At 38.1% G+C, this 26,859-nt stretch overlaps 1 protein-coding gene across 2 annotated transcripts in view; it reads left to right on the top strand.

Annotated features, from left to right (window-relative positions):
• Positions 1-26,301, top strand: part of tpo (thyroid peroxidase) — a 35,738-nt gene extending 9,437 nt beyond the window's left edge. The window contains exons 1-10 of one of the 2 annotated variants that reach the window (XM_011490598.2): positions 194-329; positions 619-748; positions 1,399-1,599; positions 6,943-7,419; positions 14,831-15,089; positions 20,790-20,960; positions 24,580-24,817; positions 24,901-25,109; positions 25,215-25,388; positions 25,772-26,301. In XM_011490598.2, the coding sequence (XP_011488900.1) occupies positions 328-329; positions 619-748; positions 1,399-1,599; positions 6,943-7,419; positions 14,831-15,089; positions 20,790-20,960; positions 24,580-24,817; positions 24,901-25,109; positions 25,215-25,388; positions 25,772-25,827 (1,917 nt within the window). In that variant the 5' untranslated portion in view covers positions 194-327 and the 3' untranslated portion in view covers positions 25,828-26,301. Of the gene's footprint in view, positions 1-193; positions 330-618; positions 749-1,398; positions 1,600-6,942; positions 7,420-14,830; positions 15,090-20,789; positions 20,961-24,579; positions 24,818-24,900; positions 25,110-25,214; positions 25,389-25,771 lie in introns of those variants that run through there. The other variant, XM_020713670.2, reaches the window with a different exon arrangement.
• Positions 26,302-26,859: the final 558 nt, after the last annotated feature.

Here is a 26,859-nt window from a genome sequence, read left to right as displayed (position 1 = left end):
AATCATCCATTGGAACTATCCACCTTATTTGTCTTTTTTTGTTCATTTGGATTACTTCACCCCATGTTTAGCTGATTTTCTAAAGGTAATCTTTAGTTTCTCAGGTTCTGTATGTTCCCAGCCTCTCCAAAATCGCACCTGTGTTAAATTACGCAACACAGCTGGTTCTGTTGATTACCTCCTCCGGATATATGATGGTTTTTAAAGGTGAGCAGCCAACATTCTCAGTTGCTTCTTTTAGTTAAAGGTTAGTTAACACTCGAATTAAGTTCCAGAGGTTTGGGTTTTGTTATTTGTGTTTCTGCCAGCTCACCTCCAGTCTCCCACATGTGAGTTCTACTGCAGTAAACAGCCTTGTTTGTGTGCTATTTCTTGTGGGGCTATGTCAAATCTCCCTTTTTTTTTTCTTAATAAAGACTTTATTTCAACAAACCCATAATTCTAGCATAACAAGTTGGGAAAACATGTCAGAAACTTTGAGTTTATTCATTAAAAAGAAGAAGTCAATGATCCCCACATTATGTTCTATAGCAGAGAGTAGGGGTTTAAAACCCATGAGGAAAACCAGTGTATTGCTCTGCATTGTTTTTGAACTCACTTCTGATTCCTTTGTGTCAGGCTTAATCCTCGCTGGGGAGCAGCCAACACCGCCTTGGTCAGATGGCTCCCGGCTGAATATGAAGATGGGGAGGGAGAACCCAAGGGTTGGAACCCAGATCGACTCCATCATGGCTTCCAGCTTCCCCCGGTAATCTACAAACTGCTGCTCCGGCTGGCACAGCCGTCTCGGATGGAGAAATTGCAGCAGAAATGAAGCGAGCTGAGCCCTCGCCCTCTGCAAGTCAATAGCTTTCTAATTATTATTCTAACCTGTTTTAGAGCAGATATTTTCTTCAGTCATTGAGGAAGAGGCATGTGGGGGATAACACAGGATGAAGCTGCCTTGTGTGCTCCAGATGCTGCTCTGTGCTTTAAGAAGCTGGGTCTCTGTCATGTAGCTGTATCTGCAGACCCTTCCTCTTCAGAGTGAAGTCATACTGAAAATGCTCATTAATTGGACTTTATTGCAGACGTAACTACAGCTTACTTCTGCAAATGAGAACTATTTTTTTAAGTGTTGTCCAAGATCTGTTTTCTTAGATCTGGACTGTTCCGCTTTTATTAACACAGGTCTAGTAAAGGTAACCTCCCTTTTACTTATTGTGAAGAACTGCTCACTGTGTCCAGTTGCTAAATGTATTTTTGTTACAGCAATTAGAGGCAAAGCGTTCAACCCGAGCTTTTTATTCGAGGATAGGCAGAGGGCTATAGACTGTTCAATTTTGTCAGTGATTGTATAACAGAAACATGTGGCTTGAAGAGTCATGCAGTCCATATTAAACAATTTTCCGTCAACAGCCTCGGAAGGTCAGCAGGGAAATAATCAGGAGCTCCTGTAAATGGAAGGATGATGACTACTCTCAGCTGCTGGTGGATTGGGGCCAGTACATTGACCATGACATAACCTTTACACCTCAAAGCATCAGTAAAAGTGCCTTTTGGACAGACACGGACTGCTACCAGACCTGTGATAATGTGCACCCCTGCTTTCCCATTAAGGTAAACTAAAAATCACCAACTTTATGTGAACATTTTTACGTATTAACTGTTTAAAATTTAAAAGGATTTGTGTTTTGCTCTGATTTTCTAATATGAAAAAGCCACTTAAAGCAGCTTTTACTTTTGCTTTAAAGACCCACTCCAATGAAACCTTTTTTTTTGGTGTTTTTAACATGTTCCTGTAGCATTTTTCTCTATATTTGAAGTGCTATTGTTTTGCACTTGTAATATGGACAGTTTTATCTTTGCAAGGGAAACATTCTCCATACATGCCATTTTTGCTTAAAGTGTTGTAGCATATCTTCTTTATTAACTTTTCAGAATTGGCAGTCTCAATGAGTTTCAGAGCTTCTCTGCCATAAAGCTGAGATTTTTATGTAATTTACACATGCAAGTTTCTCGTTCAGAAAGCGCTGGATTCACAACCCAAAAGGGGCGAAGATGACAAAAAAAGGGATATTTTTCTCTCTGGATTCTCTGCCAAAAATCTTCTATGAATATTTTGTAAAGTATCCATCAGGAACTTTTTCTGCATTTTTAATTTCTTCCTCATTAGTGCTTGTTTGGTTTCTGTGGTCATTCTACTCACATCATCTCTGAGATAGAATCCCTTGATATTTTTCTTTTAAGGCTACAGAAACCCTGCTGGATCTCTTCTTTCAAAAAGTGGACTGTCATTCATTTTGATTCTCCTGTTTGAGAATCCAAGTGAGCCACTTCCAAATTTGTAGAAACCTGTATTTTTTTCCAATTATTTTCCCTATTGTGACTTTGGCAATCAGCTGCCTTTCTTTGTCTTTGGTGGCTTTTTTGTATTTATTTCTAATTTCTTGAATGAATCATTAATGGTAAAGTAAGGTGTTTTTTTTGTCTGGGGATTAAAGATGTAATATGAAGTTAGTCTTTTTTATTTCTGAACGTGGTGAATCAGAATACGTTAAACATTGGCAGCTTTTTTTTTTTTTTTTAAGATTTTCTTTGTTTTTCCAGTTTTTCTTGTAGTTCAGCTTTTTTTCCTTTTGAGTTTGTTTTGTCCTTCTGTCCCTCCTTTGAGCATATAAACGCTGCCTACAAAAGAAAACCACAAACATTGATTTGTATGTGGAAAGTCATGTCTTTTTTTTCCTGCACCTTGTTTTGAAAAGGAAGGCGACGGAAAAATTACCTCAAAGGACATTTCATAACACTGCTTACTGCCCAAACCTTGATTATTGTTGTTGTGATGGCATCTTCTGCTGATCCCCTGATCTTGACTCTGAGAAGCCATCAATTCTTTGAGCATTTCTTTCCACTCCTTGCTTCTAAAGCCTTTCTCCACTCTTTTCTTTTCCTCCACTGCTCTCTTTGACTTAATTGTCTTATGGTTTTTTTCCCTTCTTCCACATTGTTCTTCCATTTTTCACACCTACGCTAAAGGTATTGCTCCTTTCTTGACGGATCAACATTCTTGTGAATCTCCTTCGCCTTTCTGCTGCTGTCGCTGGTGCCATCATATTCAAATCTTTAATATGGAGCTGAAATCATATTCAGTAAGCATGCAGTATGGACATTTTGATTGAATTATATGGTTATTATTTAAATAATTGTATATTTCTAAAATCTCAACCCGGTAGCAGTTCCTAAACCCAGTAACATTAAAACATGTACAGCTGCTTCATATGCTAAGTGCTAAGAAGAGGGAACATAACATCCATGAAGTTCAGAATTTCATTGTTTATTTAAATAACAAAATAACATTTTAGCAAGTAGTAGTTTTGTATAATTTTTTCATGTTATGGTGTTGAGTCACGATATAAATGACAAAAAATACAAAAAAGGCTGGACCTGACCTGCTTCCCTCTGGAAGTAAACTTTCATTTAGGTCATGAGAGGCATGACAAAATTGGTGGTGTTATTTCTAAAAAGGCCCTGGTTCAAGCCTGGCTGGGGGACAAGAAAAAAAACACCATCTGTGTGGAGTTTGCATGTTCTCCCCGTGCATGCCTGGGTTTTCTTCCTCCCACCGTCCAAAAACATGTTTCGGTTAATTGGTCACTCTCAATTGTCCCTAGGTGTGAACATGAGAGTGAATGTGTGTGTGATTGTGGGTGTGACGGTGTGGCATTGTCAGATGACGAGGGGGGGCCACACTGTGTTTTATTTTTCGTGTATTTGTGTATTTTATGTTTTAAAATTACTACCTGTGGTGCCACCTGGACGATGATTGGAGAGCAACGCCCAATAGGCGTGGCTTATCGTTTAAAAGGGAGCGCCACAGGTAGTGAAATGAGGAGTGAGACGGAGGTGTCGCGTGCTAGTGCGGCCCTGCGTAGAGCTTTGTGTCTTGAAATAAAGAACGAACCTCCTCACCTTGGGTCCTCTGCATGTATTTCCTGACGGGACCCCGTCACAGTGGACCTGCGACAGACTGGCGACCTGTCCAGGGTGTCCCCTGCCTTCGCCCACAAGTGGCTGGGATAGGCTCCGGCAACCCCGTGACAACGAAAGGGACAAAAAGGAAGAAGGATGAATGAATTAAAATGTGCTTTTCAGTGTTTTTATTAGGTTGTTTAAATATATAGCTTGATGACCAATTCTATAAATACAACAGGAGGAAAGAGAGGGACTTATTTGTGCCATTTTTGTGAAATGACTTCCGAATCAAGTCTAATATTGATGGTAATATTTTAAACACAGATTTTCTATAACTTTGATCTCCAGAATGCTGAAATTAATGTTTGTTAACATAGTGTTGCTGTGATGATTCTGCAGTTCAGTTCAGTTTTTTTAGTGGTGTTTTTGGTCATATTCTGTCCTCTATCAGTCACTTCTGGTTCATGTGAAGCATCCACAGCTGTTAGTTTCTGTTAGTTTTCCTCAGTTCATGGAAAATTTCTGGTCATCTGTTTTCACCCTGTTTGAGTTTATTTATTTATTAAATGTGTACGTTTTGTCACCAAGCCCAGTTTCCTGCATTTTGGATCTTACACCTCCAGTTCCTGACGGCTGTATTCAATGTGACTTTTGTTCTGAATGGGGATTCACAGATAAATTCTCTTTTGCATCTTGTCCTCTAAACCAGTGTTTTTCAACCTTTTCTGAGCCGCGGCACACTTTAAGCTTAAAAAAAATCCCCCGGCACACCAGCATCCAAAAATGAAAAAAAGGAGAAACTCATAGTCTGTATTGATCTACAGCCCCTCCACAATCTCACATGCATTTTTGTGATAATTATTGCAGAAAAAGCTGGAAGCTGCAGCTGTTTTTCTAAAAGATGCAATAAAAGTTAAGTTAGAAGATTTAAAAAAAGTTTGTAGTGTGTTCGTTGTTTTCAAGACGTTTAACAACAGAACTCCTTTAGTTTTACGCTGTCACTCTCACAACCCAATGCATCATGGGAGATGTAGTGCGTAAAAACGGCCGGCGGAGATCGCTTTTCGGAGCTTCATGGTTTTGTTCACTTGTTCCACGGTCTGATACCGGATTCTGTGGAAAGCTACACCGCTAAAGACGAGCTTTAGCTGGTATATTTGTTAGAACTGAGCGACTTTACGAGCTAAATCGAGACAAGGAAGTGAAGACTTTAACCACTTCTGATTGGGCAGACTGATGACATGTGATTAAGCCTTCAAGAATGATTGGTGAAGAGAGGTAAAGGGGCGGGACTTTTCCTAAATACAGCCGGAGCTGCAGCTGAATCGCGCTGCCGTCATTCTTATCAAAATGTCTTTAATAAAATAAAATAAACGCAAAGAAAAAGTATTTTACGATCTTCCTAACTCCTCAGTGTTTTATCAGGGCCTGTTTGGATGAACACAGAGCTGATATCCTGGAGATGGGAAATGTTTTTAGATCAGTTAATGAGGGCAATTTCACACGGCACACTTGACCATCTCCCACGGCACACTAGTGTGCCGCGGCACACTGGTTGAAAAACACTGTTCTAAACACAAACTTTTGGTGTGATTAGAAAGATTTTAATACAGAAGATTGTGAAACTGAATGATAGTTTAAAGGCAATTTTAATCTTAACATATTACGTTAAACATATACATATATTAATAATAAAAAAATTAAGACCCTATGAGTGCACGCGCCTGTTCAAAAGGCCTGTTTTTTCTTATGGCTTTGTGATACTGGCTTAGGACTTCACTCTTTTACTCTTGGTGTTTTATATTTTCGGGAGAACATTTTTAAAAAGATCAGAAGGTCAAATAAGCCATAGAAAGGAAAAAACTTGTAAAAGTTAAAGGACTTTTGTTAGTCATGGGGTGGAAGATCAGATGACCCATTACTCTGTTGTGCTGAAGCATAAAGGTTAAACAGGACACTTTTTCAAAGTTATTGATAACTAAAATCCATCTCTAATGTGAGATCAAAGGCTCATGGAACTTTTTTATAGACTATAAAATAAAGATGAATGTTCATACTCAGTTTTCTGTTTTACAGTGGGGAGTGGCTTCCTCTCTGTCCCAACAACCAGAACTTGTTTGTCTACAGAAGTTGGATGCCTAACTGTTTTATAGATCTTCCCTTTGAAAAAGGTTCTGCAGCAAACTGTTGAAAGATCTAAACATGTTGGTGTCCATTAAGGTGGAGCTGAAGAAAATGTCTGTGGAAAAGACTTTAAAGACCCACTGAAATGAAATGTTTTTAACATGTTCTTGTAGCATTTTTATGATGATGGAGGACAAATATTAAGAAACTAAAGCTTAAAATTGCATTTGTGATGGATCAAGAGCAGAAGAAATGAGCAGGTCAAAAGATGATTTGGGTGGGACATTAAGATATCAACTTAGAGAAGTTCCTCTGTGGGTTGCCTTTTTAACCCTTGTGCTGTCTTATGGGGTCCAGACGACCCCACCCTTACATTGACGTGTTCTCCCTACCATGACAAAGGTGGAAAAAGGTGAAGAGTATTTTATGTAATCCATGGACACCAGTGAAGATCACAAATCATTGAAGAAAAAAGGTTCAGAGCACTGTTTAGTGGGTCTAGATGACCCAACTCCCAATGTTAAAGTGCCTTGGATAGCACAAGGGTTAAGCAGATAAACATGAATAGATGTTTAGAAAAGTAATTTTTCAAAGAACTATAAACATCTACTAGAAACAAAAGTTCGTACTGTTTTCATGAAAAAGGAAGACTGAGAAGTAAATTTCATTTTTTAGAAATTTAACATTTTACTAAATGATACGCCACAGTTTTTTATTTACTCTACAAATAACCAAATAATTCTATCAACTGAGAGGACTGCCATCTGTGACCACTGCAAAAAAACAAACAAAAAAAACATCTAGCATTATAAAAGCTTATGGTAGAGTAAAAATGGTTTGTTAATATTTTGATTTGTCTTTCCACAGACTGATGATTCTCTCTGCATGCCCTTTCATCGTTCCACAGCAGACTGTTATGTCAGTCCGGGGTCTGATGTACAGCACGCCCTGCAGCGACAGCAGCTGAATGCCATCACTTCTTACATTGATGCTTCACTTGTTTATGGGCACACTCCAAAGCTGGAGAGTTTCCTTCGTGACCTTTCCGGGCTCAGTGGGAAACTTGCCGTCAACGACCAATTCAAGGATGCAAAGGGAAGACCTTATCTTCCTTTTGTTGCCAAGACGCCATCGGCGTGCCGAACTTTTCAGCAGGACGACGGGATTGACTGTTTTAGCGCGGGGGACGGTCGAGTCAACGAGGGCCTGCCCTTGATTTCTCTGCACACACTGTGGCTCAGAGAACACAACAGAATTGCAGAAGCACTGAAGCTGATCAACGATCACTGGAGTCCTGAGATGATCTATCAAGAAACCCGCCAGATCATTGGGGCCCTACACCAGGTATTTGACTCTTGAAAATTTTATTAGTTCAGAAAAAAAATAAAAAACTGAAATATAATGGCTCGTGTTACATGAAAGTGTTTATAAATCACTAACAAACTTTTGTAAAAATATAAAAAATTTCCTCCAGAATTTTTAATTTATCAAAGTTTCAAAAAGTCAAACTATTAAACATGTGTACAGTTTTGATAAAAAGTGGGGCAAAAAAGTATTTGGACGTAACTGATTCTCCAAGTTAACCCACTGAGATATGAATTGTTCATTATAGATACACTTTAATTGTGAGAGAAGGAATGTAAAAAAAAAAATCTAGGAAATACCTTTAAAAAAATATTTGTATAATGGTGCAGAAAATAAAAATGTGTCCCCTGCAAACAAAAAACAATTATGTTCCTCACAGACCTGTTACTACTTCTGTAACCCTTGTGCTATCCTAAGCACTTAAACATTGGGAGTTGGGTCATCTAGACCCACTAGACAGTGCTCTGAACCTTTTTTCTTCAATGATTTGTGATCTTCACTGGTGTCCATGGATTACATGAAATCCTCTCCACCTTTATCCACCTCTGTCAAGGTAGGGATAACACGTCAATGTAAGGGTGGGGTCATCTAAGATAGCACAAGGGTTAAGAAATTCTTCTTTCCTTCATTTTTACATGGATCAATGGCACCTGTTTATACACTGAGTTTCGGTTTAAAAGACACCTGTCTACATCCAGAAGCTAGTCCATGTTGAGCCCTGTTGAGTTGAGTATAAAATTTACCAGAGACCATCTGGATGAAACAGAGGAGGATTGAGAGAGCAAAATATGGTCAGTTGAGAATAAATTGGAATTCGATCACCATGTTTGGATGGATAAGAATGCTAAATTGTATCCCAAGAACACTGTACCAATTCTGAAGCATGGGGTGCAAACATCACGATTCAGGGGTGCTTCTCTCCAAAGAGTGCAGGAAAACTAATCTGTATTAAGGAAATGACTAATAGGGCCTTGAATGGTGAGATTTTGGTCAAAAACTTCCTCCCATCAAGAGAGAGTATCGAGGATGAAACATGGCTAGATCTTCCAGCATGACACTGATCTCAAACACGTTGCCTGGGAAACTGGCTTAAAAAAAACCCATTCAGTTAGTTCCTGGACCTGGACCTCAATTTGATGAAGACTCTGTGGAGGGAGTTGAAACTCCATGTTGCACAGTAACCGCTCCAAAACATTACAGCTGTTGAGAATATTGGTTTGGAAGAATAGACAACAATAGCAGAAACAGTGTGTTCACAGCTGTAGAAGACCTACAGGAAACCTTTGACCTCTGTCATTGACATTCAGGATTACATTGCAAAGTATTGAGATAAACTTGTGTTATTGACCAAATCCCTCTTCTGCATAGAACTGTAGATGGAATTCTGCACATTCAAAGAAATAAATTCCTTCATTGTGATTTCCGAGGTTCTTTTTTAAGTCTTGATAAACATTTCAGACCTCTCCCATCTTTTTAGGTGGGACAACTTGCAGAATCAGGAACAACCAAACTTTTTTTGCTCTGCTGCTTTTGCATACCTGTTTTTTTTTCTTAACTTGGAAAAAAACAAGCTTTTAATAAAGGTAAGGCATTTCTGTACCCGCAGAGCAAACATTGTCTGTGTTACAACAGTGCTGTGCAGACAATGAATTTCAACCGCAAGCTGAGCAAGTTTTAACGGTTTTTAGTGTTAAAACAGACCGTAATTTTTAGCTTCAGTAGGAAAACGTGTCTGCCAGCGGTTTGGTTTACACATAGGTGCTGCTTACAGTGATGAAATCATGTTTCCCGATTTTCATGTTTTACTGTTGGTTTCAACAAAATTGTCTTTTTTTTTTTAAGTTTCAAATGATTCTAGAAGATTTGATTCTGGTTCATTGAATATAACTTTTCTGCTTCTTTAAAGAACTGATCATCAATCTGAGCTTGTTTCAAAGATTGGCATAACCAAACACTTTAAAAAGTTTCAAACTAACATCGTACCTCTGTTAATCGGACGTTTTCTTTTATTTGGTCATCACTGCAGTGTTTACAGCACCGGTAATGGAGTTTTTCATAAATTATGTTGTAAATAATCACAAAATAGAATTTTGGGGTTTATAGAAAAGGTTTAGGTAAAATGGGTTTTTGGATGAGAAAATCTTGTATTATCCGAAGAAGCACACTGCCCGATGAAGATACTGTGCTGCTGAAGCGTACACATCAATAAAATCAAATACATTGAAGACTTTCCTATCAATAAATCTAATCTGGTCTGAAAAATTCTTTTTTTATTTCAGAGTTATCCTTTACTCATCCCTACAGGAAAGACCCACTAATGACTTGCTGCTTTACAGGACTGCTTTTAAATCTCTGTCTCCTGCACATGTACTCAGCTGTTTTGAAGTTGTTTGCACTGTTGCCATGGCTACTCTTTTTCCGCCATTGATCACTTGACTAACTGCGTGATTGGAGGAAGGATGCGGCGGCCTCAGAAGAGATAGGGGTGTGAATGTGTGCAGCTATGTCACCTTTAACAAAATGTGTTAAGACTAAGGACATAATAATGCAGCAGTGACATTTAAGAAGTGAAACAGAACTCTACAACCCATAACTGACAGGAGTAAAACATGCAAAAGAAGCAGTTAAAACTCCTTTTACAACTATAGCACTCATGTTAAATTCTAAGCAAATTAAGAGAGAAGGAAAAAAAGAAGTAATTTTGAGTTGTTAGATCTGTCATTTCTGGCATTTAAAGACTTAAAGCTCTCTGTTAGAAAGCAAAAATTTGGTTTCTCTGCAGTGCTCCTTTTTTTTTATCCTCAATGCTTTAAGTCTTTACCCTCAGAAGAGCTGCAATGCAGCCCTGAGCATCATGTCAGCAGCAGTTTGATTCTGCAACAACCAACAATCTGTTTCTGCAGTACAGTGATGTAGAGTAATCTCCACGCTGTTTAATCTTTCAGTATTGTTCAGCTCTGATTCCTTTAATTAGAGACTATGGTTTCACAGGAAGTATAAATCATTCAGCGGAATGTCATGCAGAGTGACACTGACACAGTCTGTTTCAACAGTCAGAAATTAGGCTGACTGACAATCAAACTTCTTAAGAAATATTTTTAAAATTAGACAAACGAGTGACTGTTTAATCTAAATAAGGAACTCTAAGCATGCATGACAGCTGCCGCAAAGTGTCTGAACTGAGACAATTTCATTTTTTTTTTAAAGTGCAAATGCTGGACTTCATAACAAATTCTGAAGTATATAATGTACTCTGTTTTTCACTTGTCTTAATTAGAAAAGTTTTTGTCTTTTTTGGCTGACATTTTCAGTTCATTTTCTGTCTTAATTAGCCTCCAAATGCGTATTTAAATTTAGAGCTGCGCACATGAGCATCAGTGGGGGTTTTTTCTTCTTTCCTGGGAAAAAATCCCTTTTCTGATAAAATGACAGCAGTCTAAAGCTAAATCAGAAGTAACTGATTTAGCTTTAGAACTTTCTTGGAGACTTTGGAAAAAATAAAATGCGAAATGAGTTTTTTGTTCAAAAAGCTTACTTAGAGGTTTAAAGTGTAAATTCTAAATTGAATCACAAAGGTGTTTTTTTTTTACTTGATTTAATGTAATAATTGCAGAATCCATTAATTTAGGAAAACAAAGAAAGTTACTGGACAGTACAGAAAAAACAATCAGTTTTTCACTGATTTTACACAGGTTTAGATTTAAATAAAAGTTTGTAATAACTCCAGATTGCCAGTTAGGTTATATGGGGTGAATGATTCTCCTCACTAAAGTAGCTCAGAGCTCTGCTGGAGTTGGGCAAGTGAGGTAAAATTAGGATGATTAGATATCACAGAAGCAGCAGTACATCCTTCTTGGAGACATGAGAGGAGCCCACGTCTCTTGTGGATCTGGTGAATAGAGGTTGAAAGAATGATGGTCAGCAAACCCAAGACAGTTCTTTTACTCTAAAGGAAAAAAGTCCAAGTGTGAGTGTTAAGTTATCACTCACAAAGACTTTACCAATAACTCTCTGTTTTTGTTTTTTTGCTGGATAGCTTTATCATATGAAGGTCTATGCTGTTAGAGAAATATTGAGCTCCACATTTACCTCCGTAACAACCGCTCCCCTTCCCTCTGACACACGCGGCTCCGTCTCTATGACGGGAGGCGCAGCTGCGGCCCAGAGTTGATTGTCAGATAGAAAAAGACTCCCAATCACCTGTTAGTGTGATTCAGCCAGCTACCGGCGAGTTGCACCCCCCTCTCGAGTTTTTTTACTTATGTTCCAAAGACTACCGCAAAGAGGTGTGGCCGCAAGCATCTTGCAGCAGAGGGCGGTGGTCACGTGCGCGTCGGGTCTGCTGTGTCGGAGCAAGTAATTGTGGGAAATAATCCCCATTGCCTGCTTTTGTCGAAATTTGGTTGAGCATGGTTGTTTGTTCTGCCTAATTCTTTTTCATGTGCCTGTTTTACGTTGTTTCACTCTGAGTTATTTCATCTTTTTTTTATTTTTTTATTTATTTATTTATTTATTTTATTTTTTTTGCACCTTAAGTGTGAAGAGGAAACAGGATCAAGACATTCTTAAGAGTCTGATGTGTTTAAATTAAAGTGTTAAGTGTCGGCAGTTGAAGCAATTTCAAATTAAAAGCGCAAAGCCGTAGTACATTAGTAGTACATTGTAACGCATCGGGCACGGCAAGTGCCGCCCTGGGCGACCGCCCACATCGCCCATATCAAAAACCGCTATTGTATATATATATATATATATATATATATATATATATATATATATATATATATGGTGGATATAGTTTACTCTGAAAGACTTAAGAAAAGCAAAATGTGGGCCTTTTAATGAAATTGCTTATGTGGGGCTGCTTTTACAGCTAATACTGTTTAGCTTTCAAATTTTTGAGTGCATGTTGATGAGCCTGTGTTGAGTGTGTGCGCTTTTAGTACAAGGTGTTCACAATGGACTGTCACTACGCCATCCTAGCGCATGTACTTACAGTTCGAAGAGGCTTGGTGCAAAAATGTCAAAGCGGTGCAAATCTTGCACAAGCCATTTTCTTTCACATGGCTCAAACAGTTGGCACATCTGTAATTAAAAAGGACGCCACCCGTATGTCACTACCAAATCACAGTCCCTGATTGGTTAAGTTGAACTGGTTTAACTTTTGAAGTGCTTTCAATGGCCATGCATTTTGTATGTTGAGCCCAAGAACGTTCTTAAAAACTTGTGAATTTGAGATGAATGCAGACATTATTTAGTTCAGCTGTGAACTAAAACACTTTTCCTCTTCGTCAAATAAAAAAAAATATATAACAATCCACCTGCAGCCGTTTATAGCTTTTACTGCTGTCAGTTTGCTCTTATGGTTTTCACTCCATATGGTCAAATCAACACCACCTCCATTTGCGCTCTAAAACAATTGTTCCAAACAAACAGGCTTTCACCGGGCAAATGGTAATGCTTTTGATCTGTATAATTCTACAACGTATGGTCCCAGATTATTATTATAACACACTGATGTAGCAATGAAAGCTCCCCAAACCCCACCTTACAAAAAAAACCTTTATCTGTCATTCAATTACATTTAAAGAGCTTCTGATAAACAGACTATGTGAGGATCTGTTTGTGTGTTGTGTTGTTTTGCAGTCATATTTTGTCTCTAAGTAATTTGTTTTTGTGTCAGTAAATGTTTTGTAACAATATATTGGGTTACCTCTACTATTATTTACTATTATTTAACTAGTTAAATAAGTAAATGAGCATGGTTCATTGGAAATGTAAATGTTTTCTTGATGACTTTCACAAAAATCCCAAATGTAATCTGTTATTTTTGCAGCTTTTCGTTTTGGATGTGGCTTTGATGTACGTCAGTAGGTTTAGGTTAACTCACCCATTCAGAACTCACAGCAGCACCATAAGAAAAGCTTTGCTTCATCAATCTGGAAATATCACTCTAAACCTTAAGATGGCAATTTTTCTGCAATACTACTCCATCCTGGTTTTTTTTCAATACCAAGTGAACATCTTTCCACAACAGCGGAAATTTTTTTTTTTTTTTAAGCAGTCTGAAATTGCAGCAACTTTCCGGAGCAGCTGAAGTGATGCAGTCATGGAGGGGAAGAAAGACCAGTTCATTCATTTCCAATTTACAGCAGACTGACAGTGGGTGGACCACCTGCACTATGTCATTTAAAAGGAAAAACTATAATTGGAAGAAGATCCTTCTTGATTTGAATTAAATAGGCATGAAAATGTATTTATTTTCTTAAAAAATTAGTTGTGAAACAAGATTTTATTCTAAACAATTCTAAATGCAACATCATTCTGTTCAATACTAGCTTCATTTAGAAGATGCCTTGAAAAGATTTACCAGCTCAAAAAAGCCAGATGTGCTTTGATTTGTCTCAGTACTACAATCAAAATATTCCACTTCAGAACAATTTATAATACCTCACTGAAGAAACAAAGAAATGAAAACCAATTATTCTACTAAATGGCACATTTCTCAAATGAACACCTGTAATTTCTATGACAATAAATTAGGTCAAATTGTCAAACTATGGAGCTTACTATTTTTTTAAATTTCGTCTACATGTAATTGTGTTTTGTGCAGAAATTGACTCAGCAGCAGGAATTTTAAAAACATTGCCAAGAATTATAGATTCATGTTCTTCTGTTGCACCCATTGGTGGTGCTGAAACGTAATGCATCGACCAGACAAGCCTCCCACACAATGAAGGAAAAAAGCTTTTGACCACCTTGAACAGTGAGATAGAAAATCAAGAAGTTGACTTTAAAAAATTTATTTCAATGTATTTGCTGAAGGGAAATACGTATTTGATCCATATAGTAACTGTTTAGGATTTGGGTTTACACAGACCAATTAGACTATCCTAATCAACCTGACAGCTCATTTGAAGGCACCTGTTTAAACTAATCACCTGTAGAAAAGACACCTGTCCACAGAACCAATCAGTCAGACTCTAAACTCTACAACATGGGAAAGACTACAGAGCTTTCAGTGGATTTAAAGGAGAAGATTGTTGACCTACACAAGATGGACTACAAAACCATCAGCAAGAAGCTGGGGGTTAAGGTGAAAACTGTTGTGCCAAATTACAAGAACATGACCATCAATCCACCTCCCCCTAAAGGTCTGGGGCTGATCATGATTATTGATGGAGACAAAAATAATGTACTGTTGAGGGAGAAAAGTGAAATGTATGTTTATGTGGGAGGCTTTCAAACAAAACCCTCATCTCAAGCGCACTATAGGAATTTAGTGATTCTGTCTGCGTAGTGATAATCATTTCTTTCTGTATGTTTTGACATTGAAATTTGAGGTGTACTTTAAAAATCTGTCTGACATCTGCACTCTTTCTTTGACTTCCAGATCATAACTATGAGAGATTATGTTCCCAAAATCATTGGCCCAGAGTCGTTTGAGCGTTTTGTTGGACCGTATACGGGCTATGACCCAGCTGTGGATCCATCAGCCTCCAATGTGTTTGCCACCGCTGCATTCAGGTTCGGCCACGCCACCATCTCTCCTGTGCTGCACAGACTGAACCAGAGCTTCCAGGAGCATGAGCAGTTTCCCCATTTGAGGCTATACAAGACTTTTTTCAGCCCTTGGAGAATAGTCAAAGAAGGTCAGTGCACTCTTGAAAGCCATCTCTTGGAACTAATGTCATAACTGGAAAGCACATTGTAAGAACAGTAAGGGGGCAGAATGACTCTATTAGGGTCAGCTACAGCAGCTAAAGTCTGTCCCTGTGGAGTAGGTAGTTTCCCGGCGACATGAAGATGCACATAAGCAACATGTGTTACACATTTTCTCGTCTATGATCTGTGAAGCAATATGTCACACACAGTATGTGACCTATACAGTGCGCACACAGTTAAAGAAGACGCATTACACAAGGTGCAAAATCTGCCCCACGGGCAGCAGGAACCTTCCCATTCCTCATGACTACATTACTTATTTATTTGTAGCCTTTTATTATGTCACATGTAAATGATGACCTAAATGAATTCCCTTAGTGGAGAACATTCTTGAACCTGTGTTACCTTCTAAGGATTTTCAAAACCTTTTGAAAAACGTATTTAGTTTTGACAGAATTTCAAAATAGTCAATTTAACCACCTTGAAACTTCAATACAAGCAATTTCAAAATAGTTCAAAGAGATGCAGCTGAAAAATACAAAAATGACAGCTCACATTTGGTGCTTGTGCTAAAGAAGAATCACCATGTAACCATGCAACATCTCTGTGCGATCCAAAAGCAAGCTGATTAAATTTCATTCATTTAGCCAGCCGCCACTTAGCCGGTCTCTGTGGAACCGAACTCTCTTATGGGAAATGTTATGGTTTGCTTTTGAAGCACATTCATATTTTGTGTACTGATCTACATTTGCACCAGGGTTACAACAAAGTCGTCTTGTGCTTTGACATCACCACTGCACATCTTGCATGATTGCCATCACTCATAGTTGGTGGTTAGTATAGAAGCTGATTGGGCCGTACTGGATAAAAGAATAGAGGGGGGGGGGGACTCGAGCTTTATAGAAAAAAGGCGTGCAATTCTATTTTTTTTTATTTCCTTGTTTTATGAATTAAGCCTTTTGATGACAGGTTGCACTTGAGCTTAATTTTCTATGGCTCACTGGCTTCCATCATGGTCCGTTTGAAGCTCCCAAGAAAGTCTCTTGATCCAGAGATGAGATCAGGACCTTCAATCTGTTGTAGAGGCTGTCTACTCTGTACTAAAATATATAAACTCACCTAAAAAATACCTACATATTTCAACAGAAAAACAAAAACTTCAGACTTACAGTTTGATGAAATTAAAAGGAATATGAATGAAAATGAATGAATAAATTAAAAAAAATGAATGAATGTTTGAATGTTTGAAAAAAATAAAGGAAAGCATTTATCCACAGAGCACGTGTGGGGATACTTGTGGTGATGCTAGAATCATACTAGCAAAAAATGTTTTTTCTGAAAAGCACACAAACAATGCCAGGCTTTTAAGGCAGCAAGTGAAACTGTTTAGTTTATGTCAGGGGTCGGGAACCTATGGCTCGCGAGCCATTTATGGCTCTTTTGATGGTCACATGTGGCTCGCAGACAAATCTTTAATTATACTTTTTTTTCATTAGACCAGTCCTTCTCGGGCGCGATGCGATGCCAGAGGCGCGCAGTAGTATCGGGAGAAAAATCAGCGCCAGCATTATCCGTTTACTATTATCTATTATTTCACAGAGTTTGTAACAACTGGAAACCTGTGAATGGCCGTGCCTAAAACTGCGCGCTTTCTCTCTGAGAAAGAGCGCGCAGTTGCGGAGACGGGATGTGTGAGGAAGAAAGCAGAGGGTGAGGTGTTGTGGGGACAGGCAGCAGGTGAATCGCGCAGGGATTGTAATAACGTAAAACCCACTGCCCGTCACTCACTGCGGCGTGTGAGTGTGTGTTTGGCTCCAGGTCTGCATGTGAGTAATCAGTCTCACATCTACAGAACATTCAGACCTACGATCACGTTTAAAGTCTCAATGCCTGCATGAAGCAGAAACTCACCACGTATCAACCAGACTAGACCATCAGCAAAACCACCACGAGAAATACTCATCATTTATCAGCAACACTATAACAATGTTATTCAAAAGAATCCACAGACTTATTGTACTTTAAAAATGTTGAAATTACATCAAATGCACACATTCACGTGTATATTTAGTTTTAAACATATTGTCGCGGACTGAGTTTAACTTAGCTGTTGGGCCGCGTTAAAAGTTCTGGAGTTCATTGAACGCATCAAGCAGAGATCTGATTGGCCCTCAGTTCTGTCGCTCAGCCTGTTGTTAGGTAATCTGGACCAATGGGGTTCAGCTATGGGCCGAATAAGGGAAATGGGAGGGCTGGAGCGGGAGCAGGGGAATATAAAGTTGGGAGAAGCGCTCTCGTCTCAGCAGGAGAGATTCAGGAGTTGCTGAATTAATTGTACGGCGTTTGTTGTGGTCTGCAGTAACCAGAATAAAGAACCTTAAAAGAGGTTAAGTCTCCGTGCCTCAGTGTGGGAAAGGGACACTACATAAATGTATGGCTCTTTCGAAATTACATTTAAAAATATGTGGCGTTTATGGCTCTCTCGGCAAAAAAGGTTCCCGACCCTTGGTTTATGTGGATGGGTATTTTATAGATTTAGTTAATCCATACAGCTAATTCAGTCTTTTAAAGTCCATCCATCCATCCAAACATTTTCCAAACCTGCTGAATCCCTTTCGGGGTCAAAGGGTCTCTGGTGCACTTCCTATGTACTGCTTGGCAAAGGCAGGGTACATCAGTCTGTCACTTGGCCAAAATGTGTATTTATTCCTATGCTGGAGATGCATGGTCCTTTCGGTTTGTCTCCTTTGACTCTGTGAGGAAAATTCTGAAAAATTCCAGAAACAAACTGAAAGGAGCTCAAGAAGTAAGGCGAGTTTAAAGACAATTTAAAATATATTAACATCAAGTATTTATTTTCAGAAATTACTTATTTGCATGTGCCAATATTTTACTGCAAAAACCTTTGATGGATGCAGATTTTTTTTTTAACTTTCATTCCAATTTATAAGAATTTTTCAGATAAAATTCCTCTTTTTTTCAAATATTGGTATTGCTGTAAAACCATTTAAATTTGTAGTTATAAACAAAACTTTAATAAAAAGGCTTTCGCCCCATTCTACAATTAGTTATTTTTTTCTGCAGCTTGAGAATTAATTATTTCAATTTTTGGGCTCGGAGCCTTTGCTCCAGCTTGGAGGAACAGATTCTGATTCTATGTATGAAGTGATTTGCTTTGAGAGGTGAGAATATTTATGGAACTTCAAATTACATCAGCATGACCTTTTTGACAGGTCTTCACACCTAACAAGCTAATTAAGAGAAAATTCCAGCATACTATTTTTAGCTGGTGTATCTTCCATCAGAAAAGTCTACATCAATGAATTTGTTTCAAAAAGTCTCTGAACATGCCTGCTGCATGAATACTGCTACCAATGAAAAAGTACAAATCTTTATCAGGAAAAAAAAACAAGAAATGTTTGTAATCTTTTTTTATAACTTTTGATACATTTCAACTGTATTAGTTAGTTTTATTAAATGTTCATTCAAAATGTTTTGTGAATAAATTTTTCTTTTACAATTTAATAATCAAAATGTATAAGGTGTAACATTATGATGCAATTTGTTAGTCTATTTAGTTTTAGTTTTGACGTTGGAATTTCCAATTTTCCGTTTTTAAAGTTTCATTTCTTTTGAGTTCATTTTCAGTTAAACTTTTCTCCTAAATTCAAACTTTTTTTTATTATTCAGTCTCTGTCTTATTTTAGTTTCTGAAAGGTTCTACACCAGCATCATATTTGTTTTCTTTCTGCTAAGCTCCATTAAATAGAAATGGGTTTTTCTGCACGACTCTTGTTTGCCCTCCAGCTGGGTCCTTCTGAGCCCTGGTGAATCCCTATACACGACCAGACTATTTCCTGCAAAACATTTTTCCATGTTTAATGCCCACATTTGCCCTTTTCTGCTTATTAAAAACCTACACCAGTTATGCTTTCTTCTTTGCCAGTCTTTCAACCACAGATGAACTCTTCTTTTACCACAGAATCCTTGCCAAATTAAAAAAAAAAAGTAAATTTAATTCGGTATTTGTCTGGTCTTACATCTGCGCCTCACTCTGGAAACGTCTTTCACGTTTGTACAACAAGCCATGAACATAGAAGGAGCTCCAAATCCATGTCCTCCTACCCAGCTGGGTCCCCTGACAGATGTGCTGCCCCCCGCCCCCTGCCCCTGCTTTAATCTCAATGTCTGAGTGCACACAACCAAACCAGAGGAGAATCTGAAGAAATTCTGCCTTTTACCCAGTTTGAAAGGCTATTTCTCCCCATCCTGTGAAGTTACACACACATTCTTTCAACAACAAAAAAATGCAGAACATAGTGTTAGTTTAATGTTTGAAGACCATTAATTATTTCTGCCCAGAATTAACTGTTAACTCTTGAGATCTAACTATTAAGATCATCATACTTAACAATACGTTTCTACTGTTTGAACAAACTATCATTTCTGAAAATAATATGAATTGGAAGGTAATTCTTTGTTTTTCTTTTGCTTCCTAACCGATTAACAACGATTTGATTCATATTATAATTTGTAGTTTCTGATATAATTCCTTGTTAATATTTGTTTATTTTGAACAATTCGATCTGATTCACTGAGCTAAAATTAATCCAGGGCATCTTTAGCCAAAACGTCAACCAATGTGGTTCAGAGTGAAAAACCCGTTACTGAACAGTGCAGGTGAAGTTTTCCAGATTTCTTGTAGTTCTTGCAAGATAATCAATTAAATGTGTACAAACAACTAAACAAGAATTAATGGCAAATCCATTCACATTTTAGTTTCAATAAATTCAGCCCACTGCTGTAGTTCTACGTGAAAATCCTCCAAACAGACTATTATTTAGAACATTCTACCACACTGTATGGTCACATGTCTTTGCTAATAGTGTTTCCACACATAGGACTGTAAAGACGTCTTGATCATTTTTTGCTGCCATCATGTGTGTTGTCCGCTGTGATATAATGTGACATTTTTAACATTATCGTGAAATAAACTTACTGGGTCTCAATCCAAATGGTATTTGTCAATATGGATGATCGATTTATTTCATTTTGGAACAATTTTATAATATTATAGGTCAGTTTGATTTAACAACTTGCCTGAGACACATCGATCTGAGTGCATTGTAGGAATAAAAAGTCTATTTAAGTCAATTAATCCCTTCTGTTGCTGCTGCAGATTTTGTAAATCCTTTTTTTTTAACGCCCTTTTTATCGTACCCATTAAAGCTATACCTAAAATAACAAATAACATCTTTGACTAGTTCTTATTATTCAGGTTTCCGTTCCATTCACTCTCTTGTTTGACTTTTCTGATACGCTGACCTGCCTTCAGAAGATATGATTTGCTAAGGCCAACATATTTTACTCTGCTGTTTAAGTAAATATGGTTAATTGTTGGCACCCCCAGACCTGGGCTGTGTCAGCTTTTTAATAGAGGGCAAAGAGCCTTTAGAAATGCAATTTGCATAGCAATACTATTAACAAGTTCTGTTACCTTAGTCCGAGCTGTGCTTGAGGACCAGATCAAACTTAGACCACTTTCATATACTGACATTGACTCCATTATAAACTGCCTTTTCTAATAGGAAAACTGGAGTGCATGCACTGGTCAATATATTTGTACAATTTTAAAGCCTGAATCATAAATAATGTAAAAAAATAAAAGATTCTTCCCTTGTGTTCAGGTGGGATTGAACCAATTATACGGGGTCTGATTGGAATTGCAGCGCCGGCTGCAAGTGCAAACAAGCTGTTGGTGGAGGAGGTCACAGAGATGCTGGCTGTGCTGGACACTCTGCAGCACATGGACCTGGCTTCTCTAAACCTGCAGAGAGGACGGGACCATGGCCTTCCAGGTAAGACTTTTTGTTTGCTGCAGGCTGAACAAAGCCGGTTAATGCCACAGAGTTAAGCCACCCAACCACGGCGAGAATCCCCAATCAATCCTGTTTAATCCTTCAAGTAGAACCCCTCATTTCATTTGTAAACTTAATTACTTCCTTTTCATGAGCTTTCTAACATGCCAAGCTGTCTGCCATCAACCGCTGCTTTCTTAAGATCTTGCATTTGCTTTTATCTGTTTTGATAGCTGATTTATTAAAGGGGACGGACACACCAGGCTTTGCCCTGTCTGCTTACCATAATGTTGCATTTTACTCTCTACATATTATGGAATGCTTACATTCACAAGATAAAAAAAATACTAGAAAAGTCATCTGACAACATGAAAACATGAGCTGTCAATCTTGTTGCGCTGCATCAATTAGGAGACCATGGTTTGTTTTTACCTAAGATTGTATTTATCTCCTATTTCTGTTATTGATTTGGTAAACAGTTCTTCCCCTGAAGGTGTAACCTTAATTGATGCTGTATCTTCTAAGAAAATTGGTTTTCCCTTGAAACAGGACGACCCATTTTAACAAGGCACAAAAGACCCCTCCAACACTGCAGTGTGTTTCACGAAGAAGATCCAAAAGCTTCAAAAGAGCCCACTGTTTGAAAAAAGTTCTCTGGTTGACCTTAGGGCCTAGAGGTAACCTATTGTAATATTAATGTCAATTTGAGGCAGAAAAACTTTAAACGTGATACAACATAGACCTGCACAGGAGCTAAATCACTTCATTGGAGAGTTGTTCCTAAAACATAAAATGAAGTGCATTTTTTTCAAAAAATGTAAACGCTTTATTTAAAATATTGTATTATACAGAGCATACTTTTTATTCAGAACATGGTGTGCTCAGAAACCTATACAAAATATACATAAACATGTGTTTTTCTCTGTTTTTTGTGCTTGACAAAAGCCTGAAGGGCCATTTTGCTTTGTCGTTGTCAGTTAATCACTGCATAGAGAGCAGCGTGTAAGTAATCCAAAAAATCTGTTGTGAGATATCTTAGTAGACAAACCAACAGAAAAGCAGATGACGGTGAACCCTGAGGGACCCCACATCACAGAGCAGCAGACTCTAAAACTCAATCCGGTGTTTAGAGCGAGTCTGATTTCATAGGTGAACCGCTCTGATACAGATCCCAAAATTCCCATCAGCTTGTGCATCACGTTCTTCATCCTCTGCTGTATGCACGATGTCAGTGGCTGAGGTAAGCCCCGATAGGGCCAGAACCGCTCCATAGAACTGCTCCAAAATAATATCAATAAGTAATGCAGTTTCCTAAGTGCTGCACTCAAACCCAGACTGGAATTAAATATAAAATATTAGTTTTCCTCAGGAACAATGCCTTTTTTGACATCAACTTTTGTCTAAAAGGAAAAAAAAAGCTCCAATATGGACTTAGAACTTTTTTCAGAGATAAAAAATGTTTCTTTAGTTAAGAAACAACAAATTACTTTTAAAAAAAAAGGCTGGGAATTGAGCCAATTAAGAGATAAATGTTATGTCCACCATGCTGGGACTAAACGAGTGAAGTTGGAAGAATGTCAAGAAGACTAGAAAATGGTTCTATGTTGTAAACTACTTCAAAGATGGCCTGTAAAGAGAAGAAAACCTAGTGAGTGGAGGGGAAGGATTATTGTATAAATGTAAAATATTTAGTGGCAGTTAAACATTGAATCTTATCTTTTTCAAGCTTGTTTAAGTCATTGGGCGATTCTAAAACCTATTTGAAAACACTTGATGTTATTAATTGTTTTTAATGAGTTTTAGGGTTACCAAAAAAGGTTTAAAGTTATTGATTTGACACATCCAAGTCTATTAACAAGTTCTTCAGCAGCACCTTAGAACTGCGAAAAGCTTTTTCTTGCTCCAGGGGGAGCTGTGTGAAACCTGAAGTCATGTGTAAAGGGAAAAGCCTTCAGAGAGCTTCTTTTTTTTTTACCCTACCCTACCCGTCATTTTATTTAAAATTGTGGATGCTGTTTGTCCTGTCTTTTTTTTTTTCCTTTTGAATTTTATTTGTTAGAATATTTAATCTTAAAATGGTAACTTTTGGCATTAATATTTTCTGCAAAAATCAATAAATATTGAGCTGTCTGAGAATTTATCATATATCATGTTTGGGTTTCACCTTGTAGAAACATTTCGGTAATAAAGCAGCCTCCTTTCCCGAAATTGTTAAATATGTGGCTCCACTTTGAGAAGGAAATGATCCTGACATTTCCCAAAAGACTTTGAGGTACAATTTTAAAAAAAAGGGTTTGAATTGTTGAAATAAGTATCTGATACCTGATTTTTAGTTACAATCTTTCTGAAAGCATCTTTGTATATGTCTTTTATTGCAAATTCAAATTCAATTTTGCTGCTGTGATTGTTTTGCACAAACTTTGTCAAGGAATTTAGTTTTCTTTACTTTTTGAAAACAAAAAATCAATTTTAAGATTTTGCAAGATTGGGGTCAAAGGTTTATCAGCGCAATTTAAAATTTGCATTCATCTGTCAATCAATTATTTCAAAAGTCAGTAGTTATTCAGCCTATTTTTACGTGCATTTATTTTGAGTTAACAACTTCCCGTGTCTGAATATTCAGCCCCTTCCTGGCTGCCCGGTCGCTCTGGGAGGTGAGGCACCTCTGCAGCTGGCTGGGGGGCCAGTCGCTCGGGGCGAGCCCTCTTTCCCCCTGGTTGTGCCCAACATCCTGCTCCTTCCCGCTCCCACCCTAACAAACTTTGCACACACACACACACACAGGGCTCCAGGAATTGGATGGCTGGGATACGCTGGCGGGGCTGCCCGGGGGTGACTCTCTTTGGGGTCACATTGGCACCCGCCCACCATTCCCCTTTTACTCGCACATTAGACACCTCGATTCATTTAGCGCCTTGTGGGGGTGGTCTGGTGGAGGGGGGGCACGGTGAAACATCTGGGCTCATCTCTCACTGGTCCGCCCCCCAATTTTAACTTTTACTTTAGACACAACACACTGCATGTTGGCGCAAAACACACAACACATACACACACTACACACAGAGGGACCCTGGGGTGGGGGGGCTATGCTGCTTGGCAGCAGTGGAGCCCGTTTTAACAGCCTGTATTTAAAAATAAATAAGAATCTTAGTAATAAAGATGTTGGTATTACAATGCAGTGTGTTTGATCACATGAATACTGTAATACTCACATGCTGTGCAGTTTGAGAAGTCCTAATTATACTTTTTGCAGTATAACTAGGCAAGGTTGGTCACTCCATTTGTTCCAATATTTTCAACAGTTGCTATTTTTAACAGTCAATATGCATTGATTATGCATATTACAAAAATACAAGGTGTAAAAAATGAGCAAGTTTAATATAGGGGAAAGAAATGTAGATGTAAATACTAAAACAAATGTTCTAGTGTCGCAAACATTTGAAATCCTAACTCTGCTGTTTATTAAGTTTATTTACATAATAGTAAAATCATATTTTCTATCTTCATGCCTATGTGAGCAGATTCAAAATCAGAAGCCATCTAACCGATTTCCTCTTTAATCTGGCTAGCCAAAGCCAAACAGCATCTCTGTAAATGCTATCAATAAAATTCTTTGCAGGATACAACGAGTGGAGGGAATTCTGTGGACTGGCTCGCATCGATACGCTGGAGAATCTTAAAGTAGTTCTGCAAGACGGTAGGGTTGCTGAGAAGATACTAAACATGTACAAGCATCTGGACAACATCGATGTATGGCTTGGAGGACTTGTTGAAAACTACTTGCCTGATGCCAGAACAGGTCCACTTTTTGCTTGTTTGATTGGCAAACAGATGAAAGCTCTTCGTGATGGCGATAGGTACAACGCACTTTAAACACTACAGTTATTTGATCAACCAGTTTGCAGGTAAACAATTGTTAAAAAAGAATTTCCCCCCACAGGTTTTGGTGGGAAGCTGATGGTGTTTTCAAGCAGGAACAGAAGGATGAGCTTTTAAAAGGCTCTCTGTCTCGTGTCATCTGTGACAACACAGACATTCAGGAAGTCCCTTTTGATTCCTTCCGATTTGGGAAATTTCCAAACGAATATGTCAGTTGTGCTAGCATACCTTCAATTAACCTGGAAGCCTGGAGGGAGGAGAAAAGCAAAGGTGAGTCAATGAAAAGAATATTTTCATTGACTTGATTTTCTTTTGTTCTTTTTCACGACTTTCTGCATTGAAAGAAATAAACCTACATTTCTGATTTACTTCCAGATTATGACCTGTGTGGTTCTCCGACCCGGATCCATAATGGAGATTATATTTTCACTTTCAATGCTCAAAAAGTGACTGCTCTGTACTCTTGTTACCATGGTTTCATGTTGGAGGGTGCTGCTGAAATCACGTGTGAAAAAAATGAGTGGCATCCCGAAGCCCCAAAATGTATAGGTAAGTGATTAGTTCCAGGTGTGTCTCATTCTGCCCACATGAAACAGCCAAGCCTAAACCAGAGACTCCACTATTCCTTAGTGCTGCATTAAATGTTAAATGAGAATCATCATTTGTGGGGTAGAAATTCTCACACTTATTCAGGATGTTGTTCTCCTCTGTGTGGAGTTTTGCTGTCATCTGCTGGTTGAAGAAAAATTCTCCAGTGAATAATGTATCTGCGGAGTTCACCTATGTTGTCTAACAACTATCAAACTGTTCCCACTAGAAGTGGGTTGTATTGTCTGTGGTTAACCATTAACTAGTCCAAGGTAAACTACATCAATAAAGCTTTTAGATTTAAAAGAAAAGAAGACACTTTTTGCTGTCATTCTCCTCAACAGATTGGACTGCAGATTACCACCAACCAAACTTCTCCACACTTTTTTGTGTTTTGTGACATACACCAGCCTCATCTGCAGCAAAAGAATCCCACTACCCCTAACATGTATTATTTTCTGACCTATGTAAAAGTTTTTATTGCCATCAGTTTTAGAGTTTAAAGTTGTGCATCCTTTACATGATGGAATGAGCTTTAAATCAGCAGAAAACCTGCCTGTGTATTCTGTATTTACTTGAAATGATCCAAGTTTGTCATTGTTGGAATTGTGAGGTTTAATAAAATCCACGCATTAACAAGTATTCGTGTTAATAGACAATTATTAGAGGAGGGTCTAGGGGCAGAGCTTAGTAAAACTTATTCTGTTTAGTTTAGCAGTCAGCTATTGTAATTTACAACAGATGTTGTGTTCCTGTACAATTAGTATGAAGCCGGTTCAGACAACTGTGTTGTAATATTGAACTGTTTAAATAAAATAGAAATAAGTGATCATGTAAACACAGGTCTGTTTCCTTTAAACAACACTGTCAAATCAACTCGCTACTGTTGTGTTTCTGTTCGGTGATGTTATTTCATCAGTTCTGCTGTGTCGAGGGATGAGTTTGTGCCACATTGTACTAATATTTTATTTTGTGTTTTATTTTTATCTACATGTGATTATTTTACAACCGTTACTCAAATAAGGTTCCCTCTGGTAGTGACACATGGTACTAGACCTAAAATAAAACTAAGCACATTTTCCCAACCATAAATGTTAAGTGTCTAATCCAGGGGTGCCAAACATACGGCCCGCGGGCCGTATGGTTCAATCCGGCCCAGTTATGAAGAGTAAAAATTATAAGAATGTTTAAAAAACAAGCACGTTTCTAGTCCATTCCTGTGGTGAGTTATGATTTTTTAAAGAAATAACCGAAATGCGCAATTCCGCCGCTAGAGGAACAAAGGCTAAGCAAAACCGGTGAAAATGCATACCTTTGCCCCTGCCAAAAGTGAAACCTAACGGCTCTGTGTCTGAATAAGATGTAGTTTGGTTCCCCGCAACCCCCACTGCTGTTACATTGTTATGAGAATGATCAGTAGTGACACCCTAAT

The sequence above is a fragment of the Oryzias latipes genome, chromosome 22 (genome assembly GCF_002234675.1).
Source record: "Oryzias latipes chromosome 22, ASM223467v1".
Lineage (NCBI taxonomy): Eukaryota > Metazoa > Chordata > Actinopteri > Beloniformes > Adrianichthyidae > Oryzias > Oryzias latipes.
The sequence above is the reverse complement of the archived record's forward strand: the minus strand, read 5'-3'. Positions and strand labels throughout refer to the sequence as shown.